Source organism: Frieseomelitta varia, unplaced genomic scaffold, assembly GCF_011392965.1.
Source record: "Frieseomelitta varia isolate USP_RPSP 00005682 unplaced genomic scaffold, Fvar_1.2 scaffold_686, whole genome shotgun sequence".
NCBI lineage: Eukaryota > Metazoa > Arthropoda > Insecta > Hymenoptera > Apidae > Frieseomelitta > Frieseomelitta varia.
In genome coordinates, this window is record NW_025110463.1 from 167820 (window position 1) to 185436 (window position 17617).

The 17617-nt window shown below is 27.9% G+C and overlaps 3 protein-coding genes and 1 long non-coding RNA gene across 13 annotated transcripts; 2 read left to right on the top strand and 2 right to left on the bottom strand.

Annotated features, from left to right (window-relative positions):
• Nucleotides 1–1037: 1037 nt before the first annotated feature.
• Nucleotides 1038–5612, bottom strand: LOC122535247 (spermidine synthase). Of its 7 annotated transcripts, XM_043666618.1 has the most exons (7): nt 5210–5256; nt 5056–5147; nt 4021–4206; nt 3039–3159; nt 2422–2668; nt 1432–1661; nt 1038–1345 (listed from the first exon to the last, which is right to left on the bottom strand). In XM_043666618.1, exons 2-7 carry the CDS (start codon nt 5100–5102, stop codon nt 1193–1195), a joined length of 984 nt encoding a protein of 327 aa, XP_043522553.1. In that variant the 5' UTR covers nt 5103–5147; nt 5210–5256; the 3' UTR covers nt 1038–1192. The 7 variants fall into 7 exon arrangements, with proteins under 7 accessions (XP_043522553.1, XP_043522560.1, XP_043522555.1 ...); XM_043666625.1 differs by lacking the exons at nt 5056–5147; nt 5210–5256 and adding an exon at nt 5486–5612; XM_043666620.1 differs by lacking the exons at nt 5056–5147; nt 5210–5256 and adding an exon at nt 5408–5540.
• A 2328-nt stretch (nt 5613–7940) lies between these two features.
• On the top strand, nt 7941–11418 carry LOC122535243 (general transcriptional corepressor trfA). Its single transcript, XM_043666603.1, has 4 exons — nt 7941–8146; nt 8235–8357; nt 8790–8973; nt 9052–11418. Exons 1-4 carry the CDS (start codon nt 8074–8076, stop codon nt 10826–10828), a joined length of 2157 nt encoding a protein of 718 aa, XP_043522538.1. The 5' UTR covers nt 7941–8073; the 3' UTR covers nt 10829–11418.
• Nucleotides 11419–11508: 90 nt separating this feature from the next.
• Nucleotides 11509–12905, bottom strand: LOC122535244 (translational activator of cytochrome c oxidase 1). 4 transcript variants are annotated; one of them, XM_043666607.1, is made up of 5 exons: nt 12887–12905; nt 12386–12508; nt 12077–12317; nt 11817–11979; nt 11509–11727 (listed from the first exon to the last, which is right to left on the bottom strand). In XM_043666607.1, exons 2-5 carry the CDS (start codon nt 12429–12431, stop codon nt 11524–11526), a joined length of 654 nt encoding a protein of 217 aa, XP_043522542.1. In that variant the 5' UTR covers nt 12432–12508; nt 12887–12905; the 3' UTR covers nt 11509–11523. The 4 variants fall into 4 exon arrangements, with proteins under 4 accessions (XP_043522542.1, XP_043522541.1, XP_043522540.1 ...); XM_043666606.1 differs by having other exon boundaries at nt 12715–12900; XM_043666605.1 differs by lacking the exon at nt 12887–12905 and having other exon boundaries at nt 11509–11652; nt 11722–11727; nt 12386–12697.
• A 2335-nt stretch (nt 12906–15240) lies between these two features.
• LOC122535245 lies at nt 15241–17141 on the top strand. The gene is made up of 3 exons (XR_006308119.1): nt 15241–15267; nt 16713–16924; nt 17112–17141. It is a non-coding gene; the product is annotated as an uncharacterized LOC122535245 (long non-coding RNA).
• The last annotated feature ends 476 nt before the right edge of the window (nt 17142–17617 follow it).

Consider the following 17617-nt stretch of genomic DNA (forward strand, 5'->3'; position numbering starts at 1 on the left):
TACTAATATTCGATAGCATAATTTATAAAAAGAAAAAAAAAAGAAGAAGAAAAACGAAGAGTCCCTTAACAAGAGAAAAATGATGAACGAAGAGACAAATTTTTATTGTCAAACTTTTTCAAAAGGGTCTATATAAATATATATGTATGTATTTATGTATACATTGTTGCATTTAGTGTTATATATTTTCAGAACGACCGCCAATCGTATTTTTATTTTATATACGTATATACTTAGGTGTGTGCCATGATATATAGATTATTATATGTATAAATATAAATATTAAACGAAAGGAATTATACGATATAGAGTCTCTACATATATTATGCGGTTAATGTATTAACAAGGAACAAAGCGCAACGAGAACAGATATGGTTTTTACAAATTTTAAAATTTTGCATTCATTGATTTTTAATAATTCAGATTTATATACAGAATATTTTTAATCGTTATATTTAGTGTGAGAGGACTCTTAAGAAACGTGGAGTCTAAAGTTTGAACAAAGGTAATCGCTGTTTTCAAAATGTAGTTTGAAATATATTCCTTAAAGATCGGTTGCTAACTGCTCGCCGGATTCTGACGTTGAGCGATACAGTTTTTGCTTTTATTGTCAGAGCGATACAGTTTTTGTCTCGCGTTGACGATTGGTGACCTGACAAACACGTTAGGTTCTAATTTGATGTGTTTTCGTTTACATTAGCATAATTGATTAAGTCTTATAATGGAATGTTATATAAATTGTAATATTATATTATTATATTATGTTATATTATATTATTGCTTTATTTTTGTCAGTAATTATAATATATTACAGCTACAAGATGATTATGACGATAAATATTGTTTTACTATAATTATATTACAGCGGACATTCGTGAATATAGATATATTAATCTTAAAATTGAAAGTAATAAAGAATTTCTAACATTTCATTGACGTATCATTGAAAATGTATGTCTTCAGTCAATATAAAATGTATGATTTAAATAGAACACTCAGTCATAATTTCTTCGAGTATAATTTAGTTGATTTTTCTGTTTGCTTAACAAACCAACTTGAGTAAATTGAATAACGATGTTCAAAGTATGAAAAGATCTCGATAATTTCTACGATTCGAGGTAGTCCAACGCATTTACAATGGTTCTTTTGTGTATCAAAAGTTCCAATTGCTTCGTCAGAAGAAATTTAATAGCTACTTCTTCGTAAGGGCTTCGTTCAGTGTTTTTGCTATAAACCTTGGAAGAATGAAAGCGGCTCGGTGTACTTGGTCGTCGTAGTATCGCATGTTCATTTCATCGAGCTCGCTGTGGCTGAAAATCTTTTTCGGTTCTTTGAAGTTCGTTTCCTGGAAATTTATTTATCTTTTCATTTATTCGTTCACGTTAGGAAAATAATCATTAAACGAGAAATTGAAATATGCATGTGACTTACAGGATTTAATCCACCGAGTACGAATCCAATTTGTCCTGTGGGGTAGGTAGGCACAGAAACAACACCATAAGATGCAACCGGAAACAGAGATTTACAGTGTTGCAAAGTTTGCGTCACATGGTCGAGATTCAACCATGCAGTACCCGCTTGGCTGCAAACGATTCCATTAGGTTTCAAGGCACTTTTCATTAAACTGAAGTACGATTCGTGGAACAAGCACTCTGCTGGACCTGGATTCACAAAGATTTTTCATTTTATTTTATTTTATTTTATTTATGTAAGGAAATACTTATATTGTAAATTTTTTATTCGTATCATATTAATTTGTATCATTGAGCAATTGGAGACTGTAACAATAATTTAGAGTTAAATTACTTGGTTTTAGAATTTTTAATTACGGGGAATGTAAGTTATTTATGAGAAATGTAAGAATGGATGAAATATTCAAAAATGCACAAGACAACGAAAGAGAAATTTGTTTTAATACCAGTAAAAAGTTTTTATTCAGGTTCTATTTTTCTTTAACCTTTTATAATCATTTACACGAGAATTATTAGTTTTTTAGCTATTTATTCTAAATTAAAATCTAGAAAACTAATAATTCTTAATGAGTCAAAACTAATAATTGTTAATGAGTATTTTTGTAATGCTATATGCTGTAGTGGAAGCAATAAGCGGCTAAAGACTAAATATGTAAAAATTTCGAAAAATATATAACTTTCAAATCACACAATGTTACAAATTATGGAGGTCAATCATGTTCATAAAAATACGAAATTAGATCCACAGCTTATTTATCATAAAGAATGTAAAGTGCAAAATAAAACCGCGTATTCAGAATTAGTATTCTAACATAAATAATCATCAATAACCCAAATATTAAAAAAAAATTTAAATATTAACAATATTAATTTAAATATATGTATTAAAAATGTTAATGAAAATCTGAAGATATTAAGAAAAAACTTTAATTAACAAGATTTTATTTACCGATAGGGTCGCTGCTATCAGTAATTATAACGTCAAATTCTCCAGTGTGTTGCTTCAAAAATTGAAAACCATCAGCCACGTTAAGGGTGACTTTAGGATTGTCCAATCCTACACCCATCGAAGGCAAGTATTTTCTAGACACTTCTAATACTTTCGGATCGATTTCGACCTGCACAATTCGCTCTACTAGCGGATGTTTTGCAACTTCACGAGCAACTCCGCCATCTCCACCACCAACTATTAACACCTAATAAAAAATAATTGAAGTAAATAAAGAAGCTTTATAAAAATCATCGATAAAACAAATATGGAAAAAATATAATTACAAAATATAATACTTTTTAAATAATCAACACGTTAACTACCACGATGGCTAACATTTCTAAATTTATAAATATTTTGGAATGATTAAAATAAGATGAATATCAAAAAAATTTTAAATAATATAAATGACTAAAAAATAAAATGGAATATCCTTTCACTGCGTACTAACTTCCGTTATAACGTGGCATTTCAAATTAAGTATTCCATATCCCACAGATAAAATATATAAATTTCATGCAACAGTTAACGTGTTGAGGAATTTTTAAAAATATTCAGTATATGTAAAATCTTACAGTTTTTGGATTTGGGTGGCTGCACAACGGTAAAAACGCAATCATCTCCTGATAGGAAAATTCGTCTCTCTCCGTGCATTGTATAATACCATCTAAAATTAGGGTCCTTCCGTGTGATCTTCTGTATACGTGTAATTAAAAGAAATTTTGAAACAATCACAAATTTTAGTATTGGAATTTCAGTTTTCTTCTTTTCTCTCTCTTTAGAATTTAATTTATTCTTTATACAAATCTATTTATATTTTATAAAAGTGAAAGAGTGGATACAATGTAAATTATGAAATTGAGTTATACAATAATTAGCATCAACATAATTAAAATAGTAATCAATAAAAAAAAAAATCATTCTAAAAAATAACACAATAATATAACATTATATTAATTTTTATATAATAAATTCTTTGTAAAATGACTATTTTTTTTTTCAATTTTTCCTTATAGTTACATTATGCTTAGATTACTTTTATCCAACTACAAGAAATAAAATTCTTCCGAAACTGTATTTCGAGTTTAATAAAAATTTACTAAAATTTTAAAATTAAAATTTATATGTATTTCCTAATTTTCTAATATATAATATTAATACATATTAATAATATTAATTAATTTATTTTCTATATTTAATAATACTACATGTTTTAGTATATTATTAGTGTATTATGCATTATCTAATACATTTTTTTCAATAATAATCTAATTTTTAAATTCGTCCGTCTATTTATCAATAATTTTTCAGAAACTCTGCTGCTGTCATCCGCCGGTAGTGTCAAAATTCAATCTCTTCTTTAATCTAACCCCTCTAACGTAGGAATCGAAGCTTGTAGAAATTTCGCGACTAGTCTTCACGCGATCTATCATAAATCTTCAACATATGTTTAACCTTCTTCCAACTGATCAGTCAATTAATCATTCTTCCAGTGAAAAATGAATTTCTTTTACGATTCGAAGAAAGAATAAATTATAGAAAAAATTAAATATTTACGTGTCGAGCACCATCACGTCTTGATACTGTGATCGTTCTCGATGCAGTATCTTGACAACCTCAAGAGACAACGAAACACCTGGCCACAGATCATTGATTTCACTGAACCATCCAGGTTTGATTGCATCCATTTCTTCTCTTCCGCAAGTTTTGGCTGGCGAACCGGTGTCCTGTCTCGCTGTCCGACTGAAAGCAGACACTGTCGGTCAGTTAATCGTGGACAAAGAAAATAAAAGTGCCAACTTTTTTATGTGGCCAAACATGTTTCCCTACGACACGGATCGCCACTTCCACTCCCGCTGCAGCGGAGCTTGAAAGAAGAAATGGCGAAACTCGTTTGTCACCTGTGTATTCGTGTTGGTAACATTTGGCTGCTATAACACAGTATGCCCGATTTAAGTGTGTTTATTATTTGTTAAATTATTTAAAAATGTCATTAAATATACATATTAAATTATTTTTTTTAGAAAAGGATAAAATTTATAGAAATAGCTTATAAGTATGAAGTTAATATTGTTTTATTAAAATAATTTTGATGGAAAAATAAAAAAAGTTAATGTACATTACTAGATGTACATTAGTATGTTACTAGAATTTTCATAATGAATGAGGGTTTAATTCAAGTTTCAAGTGCGTACTCTAAAATATAGAAACAAAAAGATACATAAGAAATGCATGAAACGATATCAAACAATTTGACTGGTTTGTCTGTTTTCGACTTCCGATAGTACATGTGTTTACGTTTATGCTATGTCTTTGTTCCTAATATATTAATTGAAGTAAATTTCTCTTCTCTTCTTTCTGAACTATTAGTTCACTATATTTTAATATTTATAATAAAATTTATAATGAATGGAGATTACATTGCGTCACAAAGAACTATTAATTTTCAAAAGAAACCAAGTTATAGGAATGGCACCAAACTAAGGGAACCCTATTCTCAAATATTAAATTAAAAAACTTTTCTACATTTTCTTAACACAATTTATCACACGATATTTCTTCTACTTGTTAACTTTTTTTTCAAATACTAACTTTATTAAAAAAAAGAAACTCAGGATACTTGATATCATATAAAACATCACATCAAAAACAATGGATCTAAAAGATGCTTCAACCCTTGAGGAACTTCCTTGTTATTCAATATTTATTTCCAAGCAGACTACTCACTTCAAATTAAAAGGTACAATTACAATGCTATTAGCACGAATGGTAACACATTTTACTAAAACTACGAAATCGAGATGATTGAAATTACCTCACCAATAAATAAAAATCACCAGAGTAACTTGAAGAAAGAATTGTCCCTGCTGCACAGCGTATGATCACACCGTACGATTCTTTCAAAGTAAATTAAAGTCTGGTAAGAGCGAAGCAATCGGTATACGGTGTAAAAGTGACGACGAAGCAGACCTTCGAAATGGAAACACAGGCAAGAATGGAAAGTAGACGGGAGTTTATTTGCCAAACGGATGATGGCCCTTATCAGTCTCCGTCCCTCTGCTTGCAGATAATGACCGGTTCAACCACAGACAAGATAACACTACAGTGCAGCATGTGTTACCGAAACGAAAATTTGTTTTCAGATTCCAATGAGAAATTTTTATCGGGAGAAAGCGATAAAGGATAAAACAGAAGCTCGAGGATTTTTCTCCATTTGATTGTCGTTGGAACAACGATAATGCATTGTGGAATACATAATGATTTTCTTCTATTTACATTTACAGCCGAGACTTCACTTGAACTTTGATCCTTTGTTTTTTTTTTTTTTTTTATTAGCCTTAAGCGAATAGAGCACTGAGATAACGTCTGAGCATAAATGTCGTCGTTTCTAAATTTCATCTTTCAGAGTCTAAATTCGTAAAATCAGCGTTAATTTTGTTTAATTAATAAAGTTATTCCTATCTCGTTAACTGTAAGTAGGTAGTCTCTTTTCGAAATTTTCATGTAACAATATCTATTGTGTGATTAGCTGTTTATGTTCAGGAGCATACATGATTAAGGTTTTTTAGTTTATCAATTAGAGGATAAGTTTTATCATTTTTTAGAGGATAAGTCTGTTCCCGCGTAGAGATGTTTCTTTCATTTTAAATTTGATGTAAACAAAATGATATGGATGACATATAGATGTAATTTTATCAAGAAAATAAATTTCATTATTATTATCATTCAGAGACACTGTTTCAACATAATACGAAAGTTTAGTACGATAGAAATGCGTGAATGTGATAATTTTAAACTCGTATCACGAGACATTTATTCAAACTGTTTTTCCCAATTTATCGAAATGTATTTATGTATATACAATTAATTTATTATATAATTACGCAATGTACAACTAATTTGAAATGGATTCAAATATAATTAGAAATAGATTGATGAAAAAAATACGTACGAGATTCGACCACGACGTACTCCAAATCTAAACTCAAGATCGAAATAGTCGCAAAATTTTCAATTTTGAGATAATTGTAATACAAGGTCATGTATGTTTTGTAAATTTTACTAACTATAAAAATTATTATTCGCTTATAACAAGTTCTATTATTTTATAATGGTAATCAATATATAACAGTATAATATCAAAATAAACCTCAAATAAGATTAATACCAATCTAAAATTGATTAATATAAGATTTTTACAATTGTATAAAACGCTTTTTAATTAGGAAGGAGACTTTCAAAAATTTGCAAATGGAAACAGTATAATACTAATTATAATAATCTTATATCACTTATTGTGATATTATTGTATAGAGAAATTATGCTAGATTCTGTATGCAGATTGACATGTGATGAATGGAATTTCAAAGAATGGCACAAACATCATGATTTGAAATTTGAATTTAAATACCACTGTGAATGCGCTTTAATAGAGCGCCATAACCAAAACAGTGCGTTTTGTGCCAACACTGCATAAAGCATGTTCAATATGATTCGTGTGTGATTTTCAAATTTAGAGGAAAAAATAGGCTTAACTTAAACTTAACAATTGTTGAAAAATTTCTGCAACACTTACACAGATGCCAAATCCTTGTCTTTAATTAATTAATCATTGCTTTAACATGTCTATTGTCACGTCCCAGGTAAAGTCTCTTCTTAATTAAAGAGAGTTACACTCGCACTCTGGTGGACATGAAGGAAAGGGATCCTCGAAAAGAAAAAAATTTAGGGTTTGCGTTTCGTCTCGCTAATCAAATTCATCAATGGGGCAGCAATCCCTGCTACTTGAGTGAGAAATTCAAAGCCGACATCGGAGAATGGTCACCCAACTCTGAAATACCGACCTAGTAAAACATCAGCAGTTTTTTTTAGCGCACTCTATGCTTAAATAATGATAAATTGGAGAACTAACATCAAGTAAAACGATCGAAGTTGATCAAGTAGAAAAAGCTAGAAATAAGATTTTTGAAATCCATTACAGTGTTGTCAAACCTTTAATACCGAAATTTGAAGTTAGTTTTTTAAATATAGTAAATTAAAATTTTAAAATTATTGATACATATTGTTTTAAGTATAATTGATTTATATTTTATAAAACATTTTTGAAAACAATTTTTAACTAACTGAATTTTCAGCTATTTCTTATTATTATTATTATTATTAATGATAAAATATTAAAATTATTATATTTCCTCATTTACTTACATGCACATGTTATGTACATGTTCAGATTTATGTTAAATTTTTAACAATTATTACAATTATGTAGTGTTACACGTCGACATGACAAATAACATAAATTCAATTATTCATCTATAATATTATATTCAATTAAAAATTACTTTAATTAATTAGAATATTATTTGAAATTTTTCTACCTTATATACATATCTGGTTCGTAAGCAGCGCTGCTTAATCTATGATCGTCATCGATCCATCGTTGAAGAAGATGTGGAACTGGTATATTGACGAACATTGCAGGGACGCGACATCAGATGGAGCAATTATGTCCATCGTGATCATTAGTCGTAAAGAAAGACGAAATTCGAATGAGACAGTGGAGTTAGAACTGCATACAAGACTTGTAGTGACGTTGGGCGATTTGACACTATGCTCGCGGAACCGCGTCGAAAACGAAAGTGGACACTGTCACCAAATGTTGGAGGGAAAGAATGGAGCGAAGGTTTATAAATATTTTAATTTATTCGATTTTACTTGAAAAAAAAGAATATATATGTTTGAAACATCGATATTTATACATATTTTGGCAGATTCGAACAAATATGGACAAAGAATACTAGAAAAGATGGGTTGGACGAGTGGCAAAGGCCTCGGGGTAAACGAACAGGGTGTTACAAAACATGTACATTTGTCGTTTAAAGATGATACAACAGGTAAATATAATTGGATTTAAATTTAGGCTTATTTATCCTTGTTAATTCTTTTTTAATAGTTTTGAAATTCATTCGAATAGTACTAGAATTAACCTAAAAATGACGTTTTGAATGAAATCAAAATTATTAAATGAAATGTTTAAAAAATGTTTAAGCAGAAGGTATTATTGCCTTCCCTTTAATTTTCTAATCTTTAATATTTTTAATACATTATTAAAATATTTGCAATACTGGTTACATTAAGGAACATAAATCATAATATTTTTAACACTTCATATCATATCAGATTTGTTTAAATGAATATAAACAAATAAAATAAAAATATTTGAAAATTAATTTTATGAAATAAATTGGAATATATTACATTTTGCCTATACAGAATATTATAAACATTACAAACATTATTAACATTGATGAATTGTTTTTGAATAGGTATTGGATATAAAAAGAACGCATTAGATGAAGCATGGACAGAACATCGAGATAACTTTAATGATTTTTTACAACATCTACAAGAAAATGAAAATTATAATGTAGTGCAAACAGAAGAAAGTAAAAATGCATTAAGTGGAAAGTCGTTAGAACTGAAATCTGCACAAAGCCGTGCTCGTGTTCAGTAAGTATCATATATATATAATAGCATACAATTGAATATATATATAATTATTTTATTATCTTTTATTTTTTCCTTTAGTTATCAAAAATTTATAAAACAAAAAGATGTAAATATATATAGTTCAAAGGACTTGGCAAATATATTTGGCCAAAAAGAATTAAATATGAATAAAAATAGTAAAAATAAAGAGGACAACAGCAACAAAAATTCTGATTCAATTGGTACTCATGATATCAGAAATGGTGTTATTACTATAAATGGTGGTAACATGACAGAATATTTTATGAAAAAAAGTCAGAATTTTCCTTCAGCTTCAAAATATAAGAAACAAGAAGAGAGTGATATAGAAAAAGAATTTGAACATGCTGGATTTGGATTTGCATCAACATTTAAAAAAGTAAACTCTTGTGGTAATGAGGGAATAAGAGAAATCAAAAGTACTTGCAATTATGCTTTTGAAAATCCTTGTGTTGAACTAAATAGCCCTGAAAATATTTCAGATTTTAATAAAAAATCCGAATTTTGTAAGAAAAGAAAATCTAATGACAATGAATTACATTTAAATAAAAAAATTAAGAAATTTAAATATGATAGTATAAATGAAAATAGTTATGCAAATGGTATTGTAAATGCCGGCTTAAACTTAGAATGTGAAGCTAATGAAATTTATAATGGGGAAGAATTTGAAATATCTAGAGTACAGTTTGGTCTTACCAATTCAGCTTTAGATTTAAGTGATGAGATAAATGATAAAAAAAGAGTAACATTTAATGATCATGTAGAATATAGTACTGATTGCGTAAAAAAGAAAAAGAATAGAACTACATTAGACAAATTTGAAGTTGAAAATAAAAAAGCTAAAAAGAAGAAAAAGCATAACTCTACTACTAATAATCCAATGTCATCTGGTTGTATTAATGAAGCTTTGGACGTAGAAACAAACGAAGAAATACATGATAATGAAATTAACGAACATAATAGTAAGAAATCTAAAAAAAGGAAAAAAAGTCGTCGACCGGATTTGGAAACTATAGTAGAAATATCAGAAGAAGAGAAGGTCTGTGAAAATGAAACAGAGGTAAAACAAACTAAGATGGAAGATAATGTACCCAATAATAACATATCTCAAGATGTTTCAAATAGCAAAAAGAAAAAGAAAAAGTGCAAAGATAAAATACAAGATGCTACTGAGAATAAGTGTGATGAAGGAAATATAGAAAAAGAAAAAGTATTGAACACAAACGTAATGCTTGAAGAAAAAAAGTGTAAAATTGCTGAAGATCAAGAAAACATTTGTAAAACAAAAAAGAAAAAGAAGAAAACTAAAGTCAGAGATATTGAGTCAGAGTTAAATGAGGATGTTATTTCCGTAACTGAAACTGAAGTTAATAACGATGTAGAAAACGTGGAAATAGAAAGGACAAAATTAGAAACCGTGAAAATAAAAAAAAAAGCTAAAAAGGATGATACTGTAAATAATTTTAGCTCTGAATCGACAAATGTAAAAGATGAAAAAGAAGTTTCGGATAAAGAAAATACAAAAGATATGGAGAAAAATGAAATAAACAAACCAGAGAAAAAGGAATACAAAAAATTAAATAAATCAACAAATTATTCCACGCATAATATGAAATTTACAGAACAAGAGAATAAAGTATTTACGAATACATATGTAAAAAAATTTAATGACAAAAAACCAAATACTTCTAGTTCTTGGCATGAAAGAGCCAAAGTGTCAAAGAAGATATTAACGTCTTTATTTCATAGAAAATCAGTTCTAGATTTTCCAGGTTCTAATGTGCATGAAATAAAAGGGTATGGTATTGATCTACATGAAAATCTAAAAAAATTGTGAATGTGTTTCCAATGTGTATGATGTATAAGATACACTCTCCCATCCATGTCACCGGACAATACGACAAAAGGTATGGGCAATTATATTCGATGAAATAACTTATTTTATGAAACGAAATTACTACTTATTAGATATGTATAATATCTAGAATACATATGTCAAACAGTTTATATGTCAAAAACCTTTCCAAGTTGTATCTTATATCTTTATGCAAATGTATCTTATATCTTTATGCAAATATGACGGCCAGAAATAACCGTGGTATCCTTTCGTTTAACTTCAATAATATTTCGGAATGAATTTCTTTCCACACTTCTTCCAATTTCTTCCACAAGTTTTTTTTTTTGATTTTGGATACACTTCTGAAGTCTTCTGCCCAATTCATCCCATAATTCATCGATTGAATTTTTTAAATACAAGTACATATAACAAGATTATATAATAAAATTAGTCCAGAAAATTATATTTGTCTAGTAATTATTTAGCTCAAAATAAGCAAGTGTCCGGTGACTTATGGACGGGAGTGTACATAAATGGTCAATAATATTTATTATGAAAAGTAAAATATTTGTTAATCTACTGAATTTTTTAAATTTATATTTTCTGAAATGAAAATATTAATTTTGTTAATATAAATAATAATAAAATATATTTATAGTCTTCACTGTTGTAATTATTTATATATATATTTACAATTATACAATGTTATCTTCAATTTTTATAATTTCCTTTACATCTGTCATAATCTTTTTTTTATATTTATTTATGTTTAATAATTCTTCTTCAGTTACTTCAGCTGTGACATTAGGTACACATGTGCTTTCCACTGAAATTATAGTATATTCTAGATTTCCTAATTTTGTTGTAATTTTTTCTGGATGAAGAAATTCGCCTTTAAACTATAACAAATAAAAATAAAAATAAAGTATATTGAAATAGAAATTTGTTTGAGAAAATTATTAGGATAGATGAAGTTGAATTTGAATACCTTAAAACATGAATCAGTTTCATGTTCTATTTCTTCTACATCTTCTGCATTAGCTTTTATTGCATCTTCCATTGCTTCTTCTAAGGTACAATCTTTAGATGCTATAACAAAACTTGCACAGTCGAACATGTGTGAAAATGTTGAAGAATCTAAAGGTTTGATACTAGAAATTAAACTCAAGTTAATATATATTAATATTAAAATATGTATATTAAGGAATAAATTTTAAATTAAAATAATACTCAAAAAAGAATACTCACTTAAATTTTTTGGATGTATGCACGATCTGAAATTTTATATGTACAAGTTTGTCAGTTACAAAATAAATAACGAATGCAGGTCCTTTTGATGAACGCATGGGCAATATGTGAGTTTCACCAGACTTATTCTGAATTTTTTCTAGAATTCCTTTTAATGTAGATGCTGGCATGTTGACTTTTTTTGCATATTCAACTAACTGTGCTAATTTTATGTTGGTATATGGATCTGGGTCGCCAGTTTCTTTAGAAAAGGAACAAAATTTATATTATTTTATCAAAATGCAAAATTTTAAAAAATGAAAAACATACCTAGTGCCACAGCTTTCATTTTATAAGATATGCTTTTAAATAACATTGATCTCGCAATATCATTGGCTTCTTTGGTAGCTTTAATATTTTTCCACTTGCTATGACCAGCATAGCGTTTAGTTTCTTGAAATAAGATATTTCTATACTTAGTATAAAAAAGTAAATTTCGAAAGTTCATTGTAAAAATAGGTTAAAATAAGGTTATGATATTCAGTCAGTGTCAGTGTCAACAACAGGAAAATTATTTAATATTGGCATCAATGATTTTAAATAATAATTGAACGTAATATATCTATTTTATTAATTTCATTTCTAATTATTTAGTTTATCACTGTGTAATTGTTACTAGAAATTAAAGTATATTTGTTATTAAAATTGTTCCAAAATAATCATGTATTATTTAGATTAAATGTATACAAATAAATTAAATATTCATATTCGCAGATACTAATTTAACGTATACTAATTTAACATGTAAATAATATGTAATAAGATCATAACAAGTAAATTCGATGCGTTGCAGCACCTCACGCGGTGAAGTCAAGAAGCTCATGATCTCCGTGATTTGTTTCATCTTTTCACCGCTACGTGGTAGTGATGTTTCAGTGTTCATAAATCGATTAAATTTTCATTTATAAAAACTTCAAGAGGATTAATTTGTGAACTTTTGGAGTTTCATCTTATTTGAAATCGCAATTCTGTGACTTGAATTGATTTGATTTGAATTTCAAATTTTATACCAATTTTTTATGTGAGTCTACTAAGTGTATAATTAATTAAGTTAAGTTCTCTATATTTATAAATTATGTAAGTTTATATAAGTATATTATAACGTCATATATGCACAGATGAGGTATATGGACAGACCTCGCAATGTATTTTTTAAGTCCACGATTTGGGGGTCTCTTATCATTTTCGTGTCACATGCTGTTGTACCGATTCAGAAATTTTGCACTGCAGCACTACTAGTGATGAAAATTAAAATTAAAAAATATAGACAGTATTACCACATCTTCTTCGAGAAATATTTATTGAATTGAACGTGATGATACTTCATCAATAAAGGAATATAATGATTTAAATCAGCGATTGATGGAAATTGGGATGAAAAATTCATTATATATTTGATTATTTACATCTGTTTAAAGGTATTAGAAAAAATTGATTGAAATATATTTTTTAACAACAATTAGATATGAATAAGATATGATGTTTTACTTATTTTAGTGTGTAACTTTAGAGTTTGAGTGAATCCTGTAAATTCGATTTTATAAAAGCTTGGAAGTATCAAAGAAACGTTTCCACAAATATTGTTTGGTATAAATTTGGTTCTATAAATACAGTTATATTGTGTGGTGTAAATTATTTCTTGCAGATTGTTCATTTTCGAAACTTTGAAGTCGAATTTGTTAAGACGAATGACTTGCATACGAAGTCATTTGTTGTTGCAATTCGTTAAAAATTAATGAATTATTGTCTAAAGCTCAGTAAAATGGCAAAAACAAATCGTACAGGTAATTTTAAGGGCTTAATATAAAAGGAAGATTTAAATTTTCAAGATCATGATTGATCTGATGATAAAAAGTTGTTCAATGATGGAAACTTCTCTTCGGTGAAATGTTTGAATTTTTACAATTTTCGAGAAAAATATTTTTATTTTTACACTTGCTGCATAATGTAAAAATAAATATTTTTGAACGAAATAAACTCAGGATTGTGGAGACTCCACTTTTTAAAATAAAATTAAGTTAATTATTCTACACAATTTTTTCACAAAATTATAACAGTTTAAAGTATTGACAATTTTTTATCTAGTATATGAATATTTTCGTTCTTTTTTAAAAATGTTTTATGAATTTTGTGTATTTGATTTAGATCAAAGTTTTTTGTTTTTTATTCCAAATTATCATTTCACACAAAACGTGCGATTACAGCGCTCCAACGGTGAAATAGGCAATACATTTCCTACGATTCCCGATCGATATTTCTCACGATCGATTTTAAAACGGTAAAAATGGTGGAAGGAAGCACATCTCGTCTGTAAAGAACAAAGTATTATTTAGAAGAATTTAGAAGAATTATCCAGAAAGAAATATCACTCAGAAGTTTTCAGATAAAAATTGAAATTAATAGTTATTAGATTTGCGTTTGTATTGTGAATTTTTAAGGTAAAACATACATTTTTAGTTTCAACTCAAGGTAAGATTTAACCAAATAATTATTACATATAATTTTCAACAATTAAAAAGATAATAGCATATAAACATTTAAACAGGATATACTATGCTAAATGTTATTTATAATTTTATACCAAAATTTAATTTCTATTCTAACCCTAATAAATATTGTGATCTTGTAATATGACTACCTTTTTATTATATGTATACATATAATATGCTTTTACTTCTATTGTAACATTTTTTATTTATTTGTTGATTCTTTAAACTCATACTGTAATTCTTAACGATTTCAATACTAAATTCAACAATAATTTATTAAAGATGTACGTATTTAATGGCTAAAATAATAAATCTATTGTGTAATATAATAAAATTTCTCATGTCTCAGTTTAAAGTATTGACAATTTTTCATCAGATGTGTAAATATTTTCGTTCTTTTTAAAGAATTTCTTATGAATTTTGTGTATTTGATTAGAGCTTTTATTTTTTATTCCAAGTGTGAAACGTGCGATTACAGCGCCGCAGTGGTGAAATACGTAATATACTTCCTATGATTCTCGACTCTAATCGATATTTCTCACGATCGATTTTTGAATGAGAAACATGGCGGAAAGGAGCGGAAAGGAGCACGTCTTATTTTTAAAGAAGAAAGCGTTATCCAGAAAAGTCACCCAGAAAGAAGTATCATTCAAAAGTTCTCAGGTAAAATATAAATCAACAGTTCTTAGATTTGTATTTTTGTTGTGTATTTTTAAAATAAAATGTGCACTTTTGACTTCGATGGCGTCGCTTCTTCGACATTCTTTTATTTCCATTTGTACCTTAATAATATCAATTAATTAATACGCATGTGTTTGACAATTCATTGAGTATCAAGATAACGAAATAGAGTAAGATTTTGAAGCTTCTCGTGCTGACTTTTCTTCGATCCTCGATTTCACTCTTACCTGAACCTTGTCTCGTACGCTTTTTTAATAGAATTTGAGGTTGATTATGGTTTCACTTTTACATATTTACCTTCATTTGACATATTTGTTTTAACTTTTGGTTTCTTTTTGTGCAGGTTATTCCTTGGTTGCAAAGATAGAATGCATAGAATGCATAGACGATCACGATCATTAATGAACAATCTGATGAACTTTCATGGAAAGTTGGTAACAATTTACTCATTCTAGGTAAAATTTGCTACCTAGAATGTATAAATTTATAATTGTGTATATTTGATATACAATTTACAATATGTAATTTCGTAATTATATGGGATACAAGAATGAAAATGGAAAAGATTAAATTAATTAATATTTTATTTCAAATATGGAGATCGTAGTAATTTAGTAGGTATATACCTTTAAATGGATATATATTCGTGTATTAAATTATTAAATTCACAGTTTTCATACTTTTGCTACAATATACTTTTTCCAAATGCTGATGTAATTTTAAACCAAAAACGGTTTAAAGCAAGATTTCACACAGGTATGATTTTTTAAATATTATATTTATGTATTTAGCCATGAAATTTTGATTTCTGCAAAAATTTTTGAATATTTATAATACACGACATGATATATTACTAATGTGCATATTTCACTTTAATAACGAACATTTAGAATACAATTTCTACAAATATTTCTGGAAATATTGAGACTTTATAATTTCCAACTAATATCTTTAGGCATATTCAAGTTTATAATCATTTTCTAGAAAAATAGCAATATTTTCTAAATGAACGTATTCTTTGCCCTTCCCCTAAACGTACTGTAATCAGCCTTATTTTTAGGAAATTTTTGTAACTGCGCGCAATGCAGTCAGTAGAGTCAGTGTTTATCGCGCAATATTTTAATATTTTTCCGAGCAAAATGGTTCTCATTAAATTAAATAATCATTTCATTCAAATTATAATTCGCGAAGTTAGAGTCAGTGAGTCGACTAATTGTTACGCGAGCGTTGATAGTCTTTATTTTCCTATTTTTATATTTTTTCTTATTCAATATTCGTTTTCGGTATTAGAGTCAGTGCTTAAGAGGATAAGGCCTCTCCCGGAGATCAAGATCGTAAGTAGTTTTATGTATTGTATCTCAAATTTAAACAATTTATTCAATTGTTCAAATTTAACAACAAAGTATAATATTTGACGTTTGTTACAGACGCCTCAGAGCATCAATTTTTTGCATTTTTTGGGAAAAATCCAATGGTGGCTTTAAAGCCAAGAATGTAAAAATCTTTCATTATCTCTAATTTAAGATTTTCGCTTTTAAATATAAATTCTAATGCTTATTGTTTTGTTACAGATTGTCTTCTACAATCTCCACTTCCCCTAATGCTGCAAGAATCTTATGATGCTTCAAAAGCTAAAAATGTAAGTACTTTAGCATGTTGTATTTAAGTTTCATTCTCTATAACTCTCTTTCTGTTGAAGTTGAATGTAAAATTATAATTATAAAATAAAAACACTTCAAATTATTCCAATTTTTATCATTATTAAAATTTAAATTTTCACAAATAACACTATGTCTTTAGAAAAAAAATGTTTTATGTTTTTTAAGAAATTTTTCACGGCGTTCACTTTCACCATGCGATTCTTAGTGGTCTACTTGATGAGGGTCTTTACAATCACTTTCTTTGGTCCAGTGCAGTATCAATAATGTTTTTCGCAGTGAGTCGCATGCATTTATGTTCCTCCGGTCACTCAATCATGTCGTAGGATGAAAGATCCGAATCGCCACGGGTGACTGGTTGTATACGTAGAATTTTTGATGAGCATAGTGACCACGGATATTTTTTGTACCCGTGAGTAGTAACAATTTTTTCAGGTTTTTTTATGTATTAGATCAGGACAGGGGTTCTTGCACATCGCGATTTTAACAATTAGAATATATATATTTATAGTGATTACTTATAAAATCAAAATATATCCATATGAATAGATAAATTATAAATATTTATGAATAATTATTATCAAAACGATTTCGTTTGAGCATATCATAGTAGAGAAGATGGATATCCTCCAACTTCGTTGCTATGAAAGATACAGTTATTACTTATTGATATT

Excerpts from the sequence above, each read along its gene's own strand:
- LOC122535247 (XM_043666618.1), bottom strand. The coding sequence starts at position 5,102 with ATGTTTTATATGATATCAAGTATCCTGAGTTTCTTTTTTTTAATAAA. Across the intron at positions 2,669-3,038 it reads GCCACCCAAATCCAAAAACT|GTGTTAATAGTTGGTGGTGG; the intron begins GTAAGATTTTAC and ends ATTTTTTATTAG. Across the intron at positions 1,662-2,421 it reads TGATAGCAGCGACCCTATCG|GTCCAGCAGAGTGCTTGTTC; the intron begins GTAAATAAAATC and ends TTGTGAATCCAG.
- LOC122535243 (XM_043666603.1), top strand. The coding sequence starts at position 8,074 with ATGCTCGCGGAACCGCGTCGAAAACGAAAGTGGACACTGTCACCAAAT. Across the intron at positions 8,147-8,234 it reads AGGGAAAGAATGGAGCGAAG|ATTCGAACAAATATGGACAA; the intron begins GTTTATAAATAT and ends ATATTTTGGCAG. Across the intron at positions 8,974-9,051 it reads CAAAGCCGTGCTCGTGTTCA|TTATCAAAAATTTATAAAAC; the intron begins GTAAGTATCATA and ends TTTTTCCTTTAG.
- LOC122535244 (XM_043666604.1), bottom strand. The coding sequence starts at position 12,563 with ATGAACTTTCGAAATTTACTTTTTTATACTAAGTATAGAAATATCTTA. Across the intron at positions 12,318-12,385 it reads AATGAAAGCTGTGGCACTAG|AAACTGGCGACCCAGATCCA; the intron begins GTATGTTTTTCA and ends CCTTTTCTAAAG. Across the intron at positions 11,728-11,816 it reads AAACTGATTCATGTTTTAAG|TTTAAAGGCGAATTTCTTCA; the intron begins GTATTCAAATTC and ends TATTTGTTATAG.